The sequence below is a fragment of the Mycteria americana genome, chromosome Z (assembly GCF_035582795.1).
Source record: "Mycteria americana isolate JAX WOST 10 ecotype Jacksonville Zoo and Gardens chromosome Z, USCA_MyAme_1.0, whole genome shotgun sequence".
Taxonomy (NCBI): domain Eukaryota; kingdom Metazoa; phylum Chordata; class Aves; order Ciconiiformes; family Ciconiidae; genus Mycteria; species Mycteria americana.
In genome coordinates, this window is record NC_134396.1 from 2899568 (window position 1) to 2913448 (window position 13881).

Below are 13881 nucleotides of genomic sequence, written 5' to 3' on the forward strand. Positions count from 1 at the left end.
AACTATGCACACAATTGCCTGGTTCTCTTGTCAAATGCCCAACCCTGCACAGCACATATGCTGCTAACAACAGGAGGTTGTGCCACGTTCACAGGCCTCTGGGAGCAGAGAAAAGGCCAGTTCTGAGCAGATGCCCAACTTGATTGCAGTATCATGAAGGCTAATTACTCTAATAAGCATTTATGGGATTCAGAGATCAGCAGAAAAAAGATCACAAACACGATTAAGGTGTCAGAGGTGTTGAAGGAAAATTGAAAGTATTAAGTGCCAATTTCTGTTTTCTGAAATTCAAGCTAAAGTCACTGAGAGCTGCTGACAATCATCTGAGGGCAGAGCTTGATGCCCTTGAGGGACTGTGTTCAAGCTGTCTACAATACGTACCTAACTCAGGTACTGTTTACTGCTTTGAATGTAGGAGCAAGAGTACCCCAAGCAAATCAGCCTACTTGCTTTTTGGGGCTGATGACTCCACCTGTCTGTGTAACAGATGAAGAGAAGTAGTTGTGACACCTAACTGAGTGCCAATAGTAGAAAACCTGCATAGATGTCCATCAGGAAGAGGGTATTTGGAGTGGACAAACCCTGGGGAAAAGCTCTTCACTTGGGGAATGCTGAAAGGAATTGGCTTGGGGAAAAAAAAAAACATGAGCTCATGATAGCACTTACGTTGTTGGTCACCTACAGACGAGGTTCCTCCAACATGTTGTGTGAGCATAGACATGAGGACTCAGGAGTTGTGTCTGCACAGGGTGGTCGGGGTGGACTCCAGCTCCTGAACCTTCATCCATGTATTTTCCGCTGTTGTGATGGGCTGTCACTTGGCTCTAGCTCAAGTGCAAAATGTCTACACTGTACTTGGCAAGAGCAGAGCCGGGAACTCAGCTGCAGCTGCCCCTGCACAGCTGAAGCAGAGCTCACTAATGAGTGCCTGGACGTACACTCTGATAGGGGGCAAGCTGGGACTCTCCCTTTAGAGAGGGTCTGGACCAGCTCTGATCCTAGTGTGTGTATTGTATAAGCAACCTGGATGGTGGCTCTAGACTTCAGGACGGCTCAGACCCACACTGACTGCAGTACAGGTATGTGCCACCTGCATTTGTCTTCCACGTGCAGCTCAGGGCATTGCTGGGTCGAGGCTGCAGGTTTCAGATACCGGAGAGCCCCTTTTCTTGCAATGTAGTCCTGTCCCAGTAGAGAATATCTAAGCCACTTGTGCTAACTGCTCCCAGTTTTAAATGGCTACACCTTTGCACAATGTTTTCGTAGGAGATACTGTCTTGAGAAATAGCGTCCCTACCTCAAGCGAAGCCAGTTTGCCTTAGAGGCAGGCTGGGAAGTGTGACTGTTTTTCCCATATATTTGGGAAAGTAGACCGAAGAGGAAGAACATGAGTTAGAGGAGACCTGTGTTTGACATACAAATAAAAACATCTTATTGTCAGACAATTTTAGAGTGGCATTTTAAAAAGCTCTGATTTGGAACATGACCCTTTTTCTGAGCCCAGTGTGAGACACTTTGGGCATGTGTTTGTAATCAGTTCCCCTGAATTCTGCATTTCTCACTTTGAATTAAAACTCCTCACTACACCAACCCCTTCATCTGAAGCAGCTGCTGGTGACTGTCATTGTCAGCAGTAGCTCATGATCCCAGGGAAGTGTTCCTGGAATAGATATACCCAGCCCATTTTGTGCATGATGGCCAGCCTTGGAAATCACTGTTCTCCATATGTGCCATTGAACCTGTCTTTTTATCGTTAGCCATTTTATTCTGGGCCATATTGAATTACGCCATTCCTTTAATGCCAGATAGCAGAAGTGATTCCACTTGGAGACTTATGATTTCTCCTGTGCAAGGATGTTCAAAGGTATATGCCACTCGAGACTCTTCAGTTGCATCTTATGGACATGAAACGCATTTTGATATATTCTCAGATGGATTCCTTTTACGTTCTATTTTTCCTTCCTCAGAATAGTGTGTTCTAGGTAGTAAACCTGTTCACTACAGAAATTAATTACTCTTTGGTGAATTCTCATGCTCCACAGAATTTCACGGTATAAACAATTTTACAAAACAGCATTAACACTGTTTTTCCCAAGGCAGTATCATCAGAATACCCAATTTGTGTAATTAAAGTATTAAGAATGCTGCTTGTTTTCTGGAATAGGTACCAGATAAGTAGCTGGTCATAGATAGAGTATTTGGTAAGCTCTAGGATAATCATGACCATTTATCACGTTTACGGGATGATGTTTAGGGAAATGTATCTGTGTACAGTTCCCTGCTTGGACAGGAACAGATATACCTTTGAAAACCTCAGCAGAACCTACTGAAGTACTTGTCCCCATCCTGAACTGACAGATGCCCACAGGAGTGTGTGCTGACAGGCCCAGTGACAAGTCATCCTTTTCCCTTCAGTCTGATTGAATTCCCAGATCTGAAAATCGAGCGTTCTTAATGCTTTTGGTCTAACTGAAATGTCTCTTCTAAACTGTAAGCCATTTATCTGAGTTCTAATCTCTCCTGCTGAGCTGTCACAGTCAAAAGGCAAATCTCCTTACCAGGCAGACAGATGCTCTGAAGGTGTAGGGAGGATATCAGTTTTAATGGAGACGTTTTCATCTCCCTGAAACAGAAGTGCCCCAAGGACCCATGTCACACATTGCCTGCAAGGGCTCGTCTGCAACCCACATAGGGAACAGAAAGCTAATTTGAGGTTGTCTGGCTGAAGGGTAGCCATATGGCACGGCACTTGGAGTAATCAGCCAAATGGGAAAGGGTTAGTTTGTGGAGGGTCAGGGATGTACTCAGGTGCCTTGGGGACCTTTCTGCAGCACTGCTGGTATTGTCTGGAGATGTCTTAGGGATCTCTGTGTTGGTGTTGTGCTGTAGGGCAGAGCGCTGCATAGCTCAGACACCTCACAAGGCCCATCCTTGATGGCAATGCTCCTGTTGCTGCTGGGGCAGATGGCCATGGGTGCAGAGTCCCCAGCTGTGAGGCTTTGCCCCCTCTCTGGAGAATCCCTGCAGGAAAGTGAGTGATGGAAGTGCTGAAGGCACTTCTGAAGCTGCCTGTGGAGGTAAGTGTTCATATTCATACATGCTGTGCACCAGCATCAGGCCTCTGGGGTGGAAACCAGCTGCTCTTTAGCAATGATTTCAGAAGACCCTGCTGAGGGCATGGGACTCTGTCCTACTAATGCTGAGTGCCCTGTGCTGACTGGGACTGTCTTCTTCTTTTAAGGTCAAGTGGCAGAAGGACGACATGGACAACAATTTGAACTTCTTCTCCGTCTCCTCGGATGGGCGGATTGTTTCATGGACTTTAGTTAAGGTAAACAGTAGATGGCAATTTCTTTTCCCAGCCAAATTATAACCAATTGCCTCCAAAGTTCAATGATGCATTAGTTTTATTTTTATTTACAATGAGCCAGGTTTGAAAAGAAGTGGCAGCAAAAGATTGCAGGTGCAGTCGCAGCTGGGTCTGGGGCTCCATGTTAAACTCTGAAATGAGCAGAACCAGGGTACTCCTTGCTCAGGACCTAACCTTCATCCATGCATGATGCATGCACCGGTAGCACCCCATGGGCTTGAGTACAAAAGATCGTTTTCCTGCTTTGCAGCTGCAGTAATTCAAGACTGGTCCTCGCTCTGAAACTTTCCTTGTCCCGGGAGGGTCACCCAGAGTCAGAACAAAATAATCATCTGCTTTATTCCCCAGCTTCAAGACTCTCACCCCCAAAATGCTCCCCTACAGATTGCAGTTTGGAATGGGAGTCACCGAGGCAAGCAGCTCCGGAGCGCTCTAGTGTGGGGGGTTTCCTGAACTGGGGGAACCTCAGGGGGAGCCGAGAGAGCTGCCAGGAGCCCACAGCTCGGCAACAGTGGCTGACGAGACCTGGGAGGGGCCAGGAGCAGCAGTGGCCAAGCCCCACACAAGTAAAAGAAGTCCCTGGGGAGCGCTGCAACCACCAACAGGGAAGGGCACTGAAGCTCTACCAGCTCAACCAGGGAGCAATGGTATCCACGCAGCAGAAAGCCATGGCCTCTGCACCCACCACAACTGACACAGCTTCCAAGACAGAGCTCTGGGGAGAACACGCTGCTACCAGGGTGTCAGGCTGCAGTGTATGCCCTGCTCGTATGCCAATATTGGACGACAGTAGTGAGCAGACATGTGGGAGGTGTGCCCAGGTAGAGGCACTCCTCCGCTTAGTGACAGAGCTCCGGGAGGAGGTGAGTAGGTTGAGGAGTGTCAGGAAGAGTGAGCAAGAGAGAGAGACTACTGGAATCACACCCTGCCTTCCCTGAGACAGCCCAACAGGCAGACAGGACGCGTGATACAGAGGATTCCCTACCCTCTCTCTGCCTGGCTGAACACAGTGACTTAAGGGATAGGGGGCAATGGTGACAAGTTCCTGCCTGGCACAGCAGGCACATCTCCTGTCTGACTACCCCACCTTCCCAGGTGTCCTTGCATAATAGGTATAAGGCTCTGCAAGTGGAACCGAACATTGATGAGGATGATGGTTCATCTGACTTGGAGGTGTCACCGAGGTTAAGTCAGCCTATGCCCTGTGTCAAAACTGCTTCCATAAAGAGAAAAAACTGGGTCGTTGTCATAGGAGACTCCCTTCTGAAGGGAACAGAAGGCCCAATATGCAGACCGGACCCACTTCTTAGGGAAGTCAGCTCCCTCCTTGGGGCCCAGGTTAAAGATATGAAGAGAAAGCTTCCTACCCTGGTACGGCCCTCAGGTTATTATCCATTATTGATTTTTCAGGTAGGCAGAGATGAAGTTGCAACAAGACACCCGAGGGCAATCAAGAGAGGCTTCAGGGCCTTGGGACAACTGTTTAAGGGACCTGGAGCACAAATAGTGTTCTCCGCTATCCTTCCAGTTGCAGGGAACGATGAGGGAAGAAACAGGAAGAGCCAGCAGATCAATACCTGGCTCCAAGCCTGGTGTCACTGGCAGAATTTCGGGTTTTTTGATCATGGGTCGGTCAACATGACACCAGGCCTGCTGGTGACAGACAGGGTACAACTGCCTCAAAGGGGGAAAAGGATCTTTGCGCAGGAGTTAGCAGGGCTCATTGAAAGAGCTTTAAACTAGATTTGAAGGGGAAAGGGATAAAACCAGGCTCGCTAGAGATAAGCCTGGGGGTAGCACACCAATGTTTGAGGGATGATGTGCTAGTGAGGTCCTTCGGTCTGCCACCTCAGTGGAGGTAGGGATGGAGATCCATGTGGCAGCAAAGACACAACGGTTATTGATGTGTTAGAAACCATGGAAGTGCCTGAGAATGGTTGTGTAGGAATTAGTGCTTCTCCCCCAAAAAGGTGGTAGGATCAATAGCCCAACTGAAGTGCATCTACACCAATGCACACAGCATGGGAAACAAACAGAAGGAGCTGGAAGCCGTTGCGCAGCAGGACAATTATTATATAGTTGCCATCACAGAAACATGACGGGATGACTCACACAACTGGAGTGCTGCAATGGATGGCTATAAACTCTTCAGGAGGGAAGTAAAAGGCTGAGGTACTTCATGCCTTCTTTGCCTCAATCTTTAATAGTAAGACCAGTTGTTCTCCGGGTACCCAGCCCCCTGAGCTGGAAGACAGGGACGGGGAGCAGAATGAAGACCCCATAACCCAAGGGGAAATGGTGAGTGACCTGCTACACCACTTAGACACACACAAGTCTCTGGGGCTGGATGGGATCCACTCAAGGGTACTGAGGGAGCTGGCAGACGTGCTCACCAAGCCACTTCCAATCCTTTATCAGCAGTCCTGGCTCACCGGGGAGGTCCCAGTTGACTGGAGGTTAGCAAATGTGATACCCATCTACAAGAAGGGCTGGAAGGAGCATCCGGGGAACTACAGGCCTGTCAGTCTGACCTCGGTGCTGGGGAAGGTTATGGAGCAGATCATCTTGAGTGCCATCACACGACACGTACAGGACAACCAGGCAATCAGGCCCAGTCAGCATGGGTTTATGAAAGGCAGGTCCTGCTTGACCAACCTGATCTCCTTCTATGACAAGGTGACCTACTTAGTGGACAAGGGAAAGGCTGTGGATGTTGTCTACCTAGACTTTAGTAAAGCCTTTGACACTGCTTCCCACAGCATTCTCCTGGAGAAACTGGCTGCTCATGGCTTGGATGAGTGTACGCCTCGCTGGGTAATAAAATGGCTGGACGGCCGGGCCCAAAGAGTGGTGGTGAATGGAGTTAAATCCAGCTGGCGGCCAGTCACAAGTGGTGTTCCCCAGGGCTCTGTGCTGGGGCCAGTTCTGTTTAATGTCTTTATCACTGATCTGGATGAGGGGATCGAGTGCACCCTCACTAAGTTTGCAGACAACACCAAGTCAAGCGGGAGTGTTGATCTGCTGGAGGGCAGGAAGGCTCTGCAGAGGGACCTGGACAGGCTGGATCGATGGGCTGAGGCCAATTGTATGAGGTTCAACAAGGCCAAGTGCCGAGTCCTGCACTTGGGTCACAACAACCCCACGCAACGCTACAGGCTTGGGGAAGAGTGGCTGGAAAGCTGCCTGGTGGAAAAGGACCTGGGGGTGTTGGTCAACAGCCACCTGAATATGAGCCAGCAGTGTGGCCAGGTGGCCAAGAAGGCCAAGAGCATCCTGGCTTGTATCAGAAATAGTGTGGCCAGCAGGAGTAGGGCAGTGATTGTCCCCTGTACTCGGCACTGGTGAGGCCGCACCTCAAATACTGTGTTCAGTTTTGGGCCCCTCACTACAAGAGAGACATTGAGGTGCTGGAGCGTGTCCAGAGAAGGGCAACGAAGCTGGTGAAGGGTCTGGAGCACAAGTCTGATGAGGAGCGGCTGAGGGAACTGGGGTTGTTTAGCCTGGAGAAAAGGAGGCCGAGGGGAGACCTTATTGCTCTCTACAACTACCTGAAAGGAGGTTGTAGAGAGGTGGGGGTCAGTCTCTTCTTCCAAGTAACAAGTGATAGAACAAGAGGAAATGGCCTCAAGTTGCGCCAGGGGAGGTTTAGATTGGATATTAGGAAAAATGTCTTTACCAAAAGGGTTGTCAAGCATTGGAAGAGGCTGCCCAGGGAAGTGGTGGAGTCCCCGTCTCTGGAGGTATTTAAAAGACGTGTGGATGTGGTGCTGAGGGACATGGTATAGTGGTGGACTTGGCAGTGCTAGGTTAATGGTTGGACTTGATGATCTTACAGGTCTTCTCCAACCTAAATGATTCTATGATTCTAGGGAAGGTTCAAATTTCTCCGCTTGTGGCCGAAGTAGCACAGAGTAAGCTTGCGTTTGCAGTGGGATGGCAACTTGCAATCAGAGGGTTTCCCCCTGCCATGACATTGCCAGCTCACACCCAAGACAACCTCTGTTAACTTGTTTGCATGCTCTGCCTTTGATCACTTTTTCTTTTGGAGTACATATGTTGATAGAAACTTATCATTAATTTCCCTAAATTTATGTCTCTGAATCTCAATGTGTTTTTTTCCTGTTGACTATTTGATTTTACATTTTGAAGATTTCAAAATCTTTTACTTTAAAAATAACTGAATTGCCCTAAATATGAGTTTGAAGCAGCTGTCCCATTATTTCCCAGCAAGCAAAGAAATTTCTTTACCTCCTTGGATGCACATTTTTTCAACCTGTTATACCAAGCTACTCAAGGTTTGTCTGTTCCGAAAATTTTAGGCCTTGCTGCTATGGGTAGGGATTCATGTCTAACATTATATGTATACCTTAGTCTCATGTTCACTTCAGGAGTGGGAGCCTCTTCTAATGAACACGGTAGGTGCATGCAGGTGGCATTGATTATTAATTACTATTTTTAAAAACTCCTCCAGGTTCATACATGCAGCTTTAGATACAAAAATGCCTCCTGCAAGTGGGTCCCAAGTCCTTCTCCCAGAAGAGCTCTCAGAGCTCCCTGGACAGGAACAGGCTAACATCGTCCCAGCACTCAGCTCCTGTTTTATCCCCTGTATAGAAATGCCCAAATGATATATGTTGAAGTGGGTAATACACACCTACAGCTAAATACATCCAGGTGAGGTGACTTGGCAGGTTATACCTATCAGCTGAGCCCCATTAACTGAGTGTGCTCAGTCTGCTCCACTTAGGAGGCAAGAAACACTGCGTTAAGCCTCTTACTTCAGAGAAATGCCACAACTGGGACAACCTAGGAGTCTGCAAATGGACTCTGATGGCAACTCACCTGGTGGAAGGTCTTTTGCAACATTTCTGTGATTCATCTGTGCTTAACTGTGTTCCAACGTCATAGGCTGTTTTTTTTCTGTCCCTTGAGTGTGTAGACATACCTACTTGAGCATCCTTTGAGAGACTTCTCAGACCTGCATCTGCTTAGCACAATGTCATTTCTACTTATTCCTTGCACTTCTGTTACAAACGTGGCCACATCCATGTGAAAAGCACTGTTTTAAGATTTTTTTGAGGTGAAGTTATCTCTGAAATTGCCAGAGCTGGTATGTACTTAGCAGGCAGGGGTGGAAAACAGTGAAGTTTTAGGTGCTGTCTGGTTTCTTTTTTTGGATGGAGACTCAACAAAGAAAGCAAGAAACAGTATGAAAAGGGTGTTTTGTTACAATCTCTGGTTTTGTACCCAGCAAGGAGAAATGAGCAATCTGCTTGAATTCCAATTTTACAAAAGAGCTATCTCTGGGTTTTATTTAGAATAAAATTGAAGAGACTCCAGAGGTCTTCTATTCTGCAAATCCATAGTGCAAATAGGGAATAAATGAAAGAGAGCTTCGTTAATCTTTTTGACAGGACTATCCAGAAGTAAAGCTTCTTCAAACACTGATAGCTGTTTGACACTTCCAAAGCTGAGAGCAGAAAGTGAATAAATTCATTCTTACTTCCAGCTGGATATTTGGCAAGCCACACTCAAAATTTGGATATAAGAGTTGTCAAATGCTAGCTAGGGTTAGTTGATCTGCCTTGACCATAGTGGATGTCTCTGTTAGAAATGGGCACAATCACTTTGCACAAACTTCATGAGACAGCACATAGGCTATCGTCTTGGCTTGGTTTTGGGTCGTCATGAACGTGTAAAACGGCGAGGAAGGATGCAGGACTTCTGCAGCTGGATGACTCTACTCTCCCACCTTGGGTGCACACGTTGCCTATGAAAAAGCAGAGCCACATCAAGGAATTGGTTGGGATGCAGCCTGGCACTGATTCTCAGGCTGATCCTCAGCAATCCCAGATTTGATTACTTCACCCTTCCTACATGACCTAGAGCTAAATTACTGAACAGCTCTGGGCCTCCTTCATCGCTTGAGGCTAGTAACAACTAAAGGGAAACAGGCAGCTGCAAGGCCTAATTCACTAATGCTTACGAAGTGCCTTACAATTGTTAGGCAGAAGCAACATATTATTGTTCAGTATTCCTGGAAGGCCAAACTGTCGACAGTCTGTTTACCCAGAGGAATATGTGAATGGCTGTGGTGACAAACAGCCCCAGGAACAGATGCATTTTCCAGACTGTAAAGCTAGGTACAAAATAAAAGCAGCACAACAGGGAAGTCCGCACAAGTAAGATCCTTTGCAAAGGCGAGATGCTACAGAAGCTGTCCACAGAGGCCTCAGCCAGGTGGAGGTGCTGGGAGGCATCTTCAGAGAAAGGCTGCTGAAGGGCATGTGCTTAGAGAGGTCTTGTGTGGTTTGCCTTTCTACTAGAACAGAGAGTAAGTGTGCTAACACATCTCTGGGCCTGCCCAGATCACACATCTGACCTCAACATGATCAGCTGCAGGCAGCTCCAAAGCTGCTCTTCAGACCAGACTCATGTGGCTGCCAGCCATGGCTTGGACAGGATAGACACTCTCTGGAGAGCAGGCAGACCTGGGAGTCCAAAAGCAAAGGCAAGTGCCTGCTCAGCATGTCCTGAGTGTGGTCCCAGCAGCCCATCAGCACTCCTGTTTGGATGGGCAGCGAGTGGCATGTGAAATATGCTCTATTCCTGGATGCTCTGGACACTGCTCTTTCCAATTTTTGCACACATACACCAGCGTATATGGCCTCTTTCTTAGCATCACTCCTGCCTTTACGCACTGAATCTGACTTGATGTAACCCACGTGCTGCAAGAATCACTAACAGAAGGTAGGATTCTGTAGGCTGCAGAGGTCTCGTCCTGCTTTTTGCTGCTCTCTCAGAGAACAATTATGGCCATCAATACGGCCAGGGCACGTGGGAATGTGGCAGTGCAAATTAGTGAGAAGGAAGTACATTATTTTATGGGTTTTGACCTTTCTTGATCCTTCTGTAAATTTGTACCCCCAAAATATGATTACAATGTCTTACAGAACACTGTCACCCCCTGAACTGCAGTACTGAACAGATGCTCACAAGGTCTTCTCCCACCTTCCCTAACATGCAGTTCTGTGGGATTGACTTTGTCAGGCAGAATTTTTTTCCACCTGAGTCCTGCTCTGGGCTTAGAGGAGCTCCAACTAAAGTTGGATTCACTGAGCTAAGAAGTTATGTTTTGTTCTCACAGTGCTCCAGTGGGAAATCTGCAGATTCATGAAAACATCCAGTCCTCAGCCCACACTGCTCACTAATTTAATCTTTACTTCTTTGTTCTTTTTATGAGCCCCAGGGTATTCTTATATTCACAACCAACTCCATTCTGCAGTGGTATTTTAATTCCCAAAGCTAGTCTAAGAATGGATCTTTGCCCGCTCGTCGTTTCCTCATACTCACCCACATTGTGTCTATTTTCACCTGTCTTCTGTCTCCCACCTCGACTGTAAACTCTTTGGGACACAGCCTTTTTGCCTTGTGTTCATACAGCACCTAGCACAGCAGTGTCGTGGCCTGCAATGAGAGCTCTTTAGAGCTCTGCTGGTAACAGCAACACCGGGCACTTTTCCCTTGGGGGGAGCTGCTTGCTAGATGTTGTTATTTGAATCTCAGAGCCTGTGAGGTTGTGAGTATTGGGAACTGAAGCTGCTCTGGGCATAATAGGAAGATGATAAGAAGCAAAGACTGGCAAGGTGGTAAGTTACTATCCATTAGTGTGGGTCTTAGTTAGCTCCATGATAATATGCAATACCCATCTTAAACTACACAGGGTGATTTCACTTAACACAGTAATTTAAGCTGACAGCATCAACCTCCACTCAAAAATGTTGACCCCCAAGCCCAAAGCTTTCCAGGTCAGCTGTATGTGTCTGGGTGATGTACCAGTGGCTCTCAGTTCCAGTGCACCAAAGTATCAGTTTCCTGGAGGTTTTATGTAAAACAGCATGTTAGCAAGTTGCCAACTGCGAGCATGAAACATTAAGCAACTTTTGGACAGATTTTTAAAATTCCTCCATAAAATTTGCCATTTCAAAGTACTGAATGTCTCTGTATTGTTGCTGTAAAGCCTGTTATTCATGTGGAATCTCCTCTGCCTGCAGAATGAGCTGGTTCATACAGATGTCATCAAGCTGTCAGTAGAGGGAACAACGATGCAGGGGCCAGAGGGGCTGCAGCTGCAAACGCTTGGTAGGAGCCCAAGTCCTTGCCATGCTGATTAATTACTGACAGAAAGCCTCTAATCAGTCATTCTGGGAAATTAAATTGGGAGTGGGGTGTTGAGATGGAGAGGAGCTAAAGAAGGGTTATGCGTCCTTGCTTTCATCATGTAGTAGGGCAAAGTCTGTCTGGAGCAATGGCCACTAATGGAGTCAAGTTTTGCTGGTTACATCTTCGCTTTACTTGCAGAAAAAGATTAACATTAATTCCAAAAATGTCCGTTTTACTGGGATATCCCAATGCGGACAAGGCACAGGCATTACCTGTATTTGTCAAAACTGAGTCAGTTTTGTTCTTCCTACCAGACATTGATCTGGACTGGCCAAATCAAGATGAAAAGCAACCTTTGCCTTTTCCTGGGTGCACAGCTCATCCAGCCAGTGGTGGGATGTGCCTCACTGAGTTTTGGCTCTCTAAAAGCACAGCATCTGTTCTGAGCTACTGTGTTAGGCTCCGTCCATACAAGGTGGAGACAGTGCAGTCCTTCTAGGCTTAATCCCCTCCTCCTGACCATCCTGAGTTTGAGATAAGATGGGATGAGTCAGCTCTGGAGGTCCTGGACTACACAGGGAACCTTGAGGAATCCCTAATCATCCTACTGCACCTGCTTTTGGCTGTGAAGCTGTGGCCTGCGTTTGGAGAAGGCACTTGCTCTGCGTTTAAGGATTGCTGTGTTTCTAGGCTAGTAACTGCTGAACAATTTGTGAGAAGGTTTGCATTGCCACATAGGTTGCAAGCGACCAGCTAAAGCAGTACACTGCAGAACTCCCAGGAGCTTTGGGATTATTTGTTAGTGTTACTAGGAAATGGATTTTCAAAGACTTGTCTTGAATATTTAACAATCTATTTAAATGTTGAAAATGCAGACAGTATTACAGGGTTGAAATGACCTTAGCAATTCCTTTGAGCACTACATTTTGTTAACATTTAAGACATAACATTTAAGAAGCTGCCTTTGCAGAAAGCTCTCTGTAACTATGTGCTTCTGAACCTTTCCTGCTTGTTCCTGTTTCTCGTCTGATGATTATTGTGGCTGTCCCTGCTAGTCAACAGCCCCAAGTTGCTTTGGCACTCAGCAGACATTCCATCTTCTGCTCAAGGCCCCTGCTGAAATTTTCTTTCACCACCATGCGAATTGGCTTTCTTGGATGATGTTGCATCTGCCTCAGGAGCCGAGGCCAGAAAATCTCAAGGAGTCGCATCCTGTTGTGGTTGACACCTGTTTTAAACACAGTTCACAATGTTGCTCAGTTCAGGGCTTTTGAAGTTAAGAGGATCGTTCTGTGCCTGGCAGAAGATTTCTTCCCAAATCACATCCTTTGCTATTGCCTTTACTGAAGTGAGCCTGCTGAATGGCTTCTAAGCTAAGGATGAAAAGGGCACAGGGAGGTATGATGTGGTGTTTCCTCTCTGGGCTCTTTTATGCATGGGAAACCTTTTATATTTTTGTGAATACTAAACAAACAGAAAAGATCTGTTCTTCCCCAACACAAGGCAGGCCTGGTCCTCGCAACTCTTACATTTGCACCAGGCATTTTAAATTCTTACCAAAGTGAATCCTGGGCCAATCTGTTCTTCCAGTTCCTTTCCAGTTCTTCCAGTTCCCTTTTCGTTTTCCCTGCGTTAGCTTTTCAAATTGCAGGTCTTGGGGACAGGCACAGCTTGGAAAGTGTTTGCGGAAAGGGGGGCTCTAATTTCTTTTGAGAGCTTCTGGCTAATAAATCGCTTCTGAAAACGCTGGCAGTGTGTAGGTACCATAGGCAGGGAGCGTGTGCTGGCCAGATGAACCAATTCTCTGTCTGACAGACCTTTCTTCTGTTAACAGGCTGTGGGACATCGTTTGATTTTCACAAAAAGATAGACTATTTGTTTCTCGTTGGTACTGAAGAGGGAAAGATCTATAAGGTAAGAATGGTTTCTTTGTCCCTTGTTTTACATCCCCTGACCTGTGCTTGTCTTTCAGGTTCATCATCTTAACTGTTTGCTCAGGCAGTAACAAAGTACGGCTTCAGAGCATGGTCCTGCCCTCGGATCCCCGTGGTGAGCCTGAGACCAGCACAGAGCCACAGAGGGTCGCAGGGAGCTCTCTGCACAGAGCCAATTAAGACCTTATTTTGCAGAAACATTTTTCATGCAAACTGCATCCCAGAATGCTTTGCAGATTGCAGCTGTGCAAGTGAGGCGCTAACTATGATCAGAGCAGAAGTTAAAAGGCATTGATCCTCTGTCCTCATGGCTATGAGGAAATGGCAGGAAAAACCTCATGTCTTTTCCTTTTTAGATCTGTTATCTCGTGAGCAGTGAGGCTAATGAAGCCTTGTTTCCTATGGATTTGTGTC

At 46.9% G+C, this 13881-nt stretch overlaps 1 protein-coding gene across 1 annotated transcript in view; it reads left to right on the forward strand.

Annotated features, from left to right (window-relative positions):
* The window catches only part of DNAI1 (dynein axonemal intermediate chain 1), a 152891-nt gene that overhangs the window by 86814 nt on the left and 52196 nt on the right, over window positions 1-13881 (forward strand). Inside the window, exons 14-16 of the mRNA XM_075527484.1 lie at window positions 3242-3331; window positions 11425-11512; window positions 13368-13447. Of these exons, the coding sequence (XP_075383599.1) occupies window positions 3242-3331; window positions 11425-11512; window positions 13368-13447 (258 nt within the window). The remainder of the gene's footprint in view (window positions 1-3241; window positions 3332-11424; window positions 11513-13367; window positions 13448-13881) is intronic.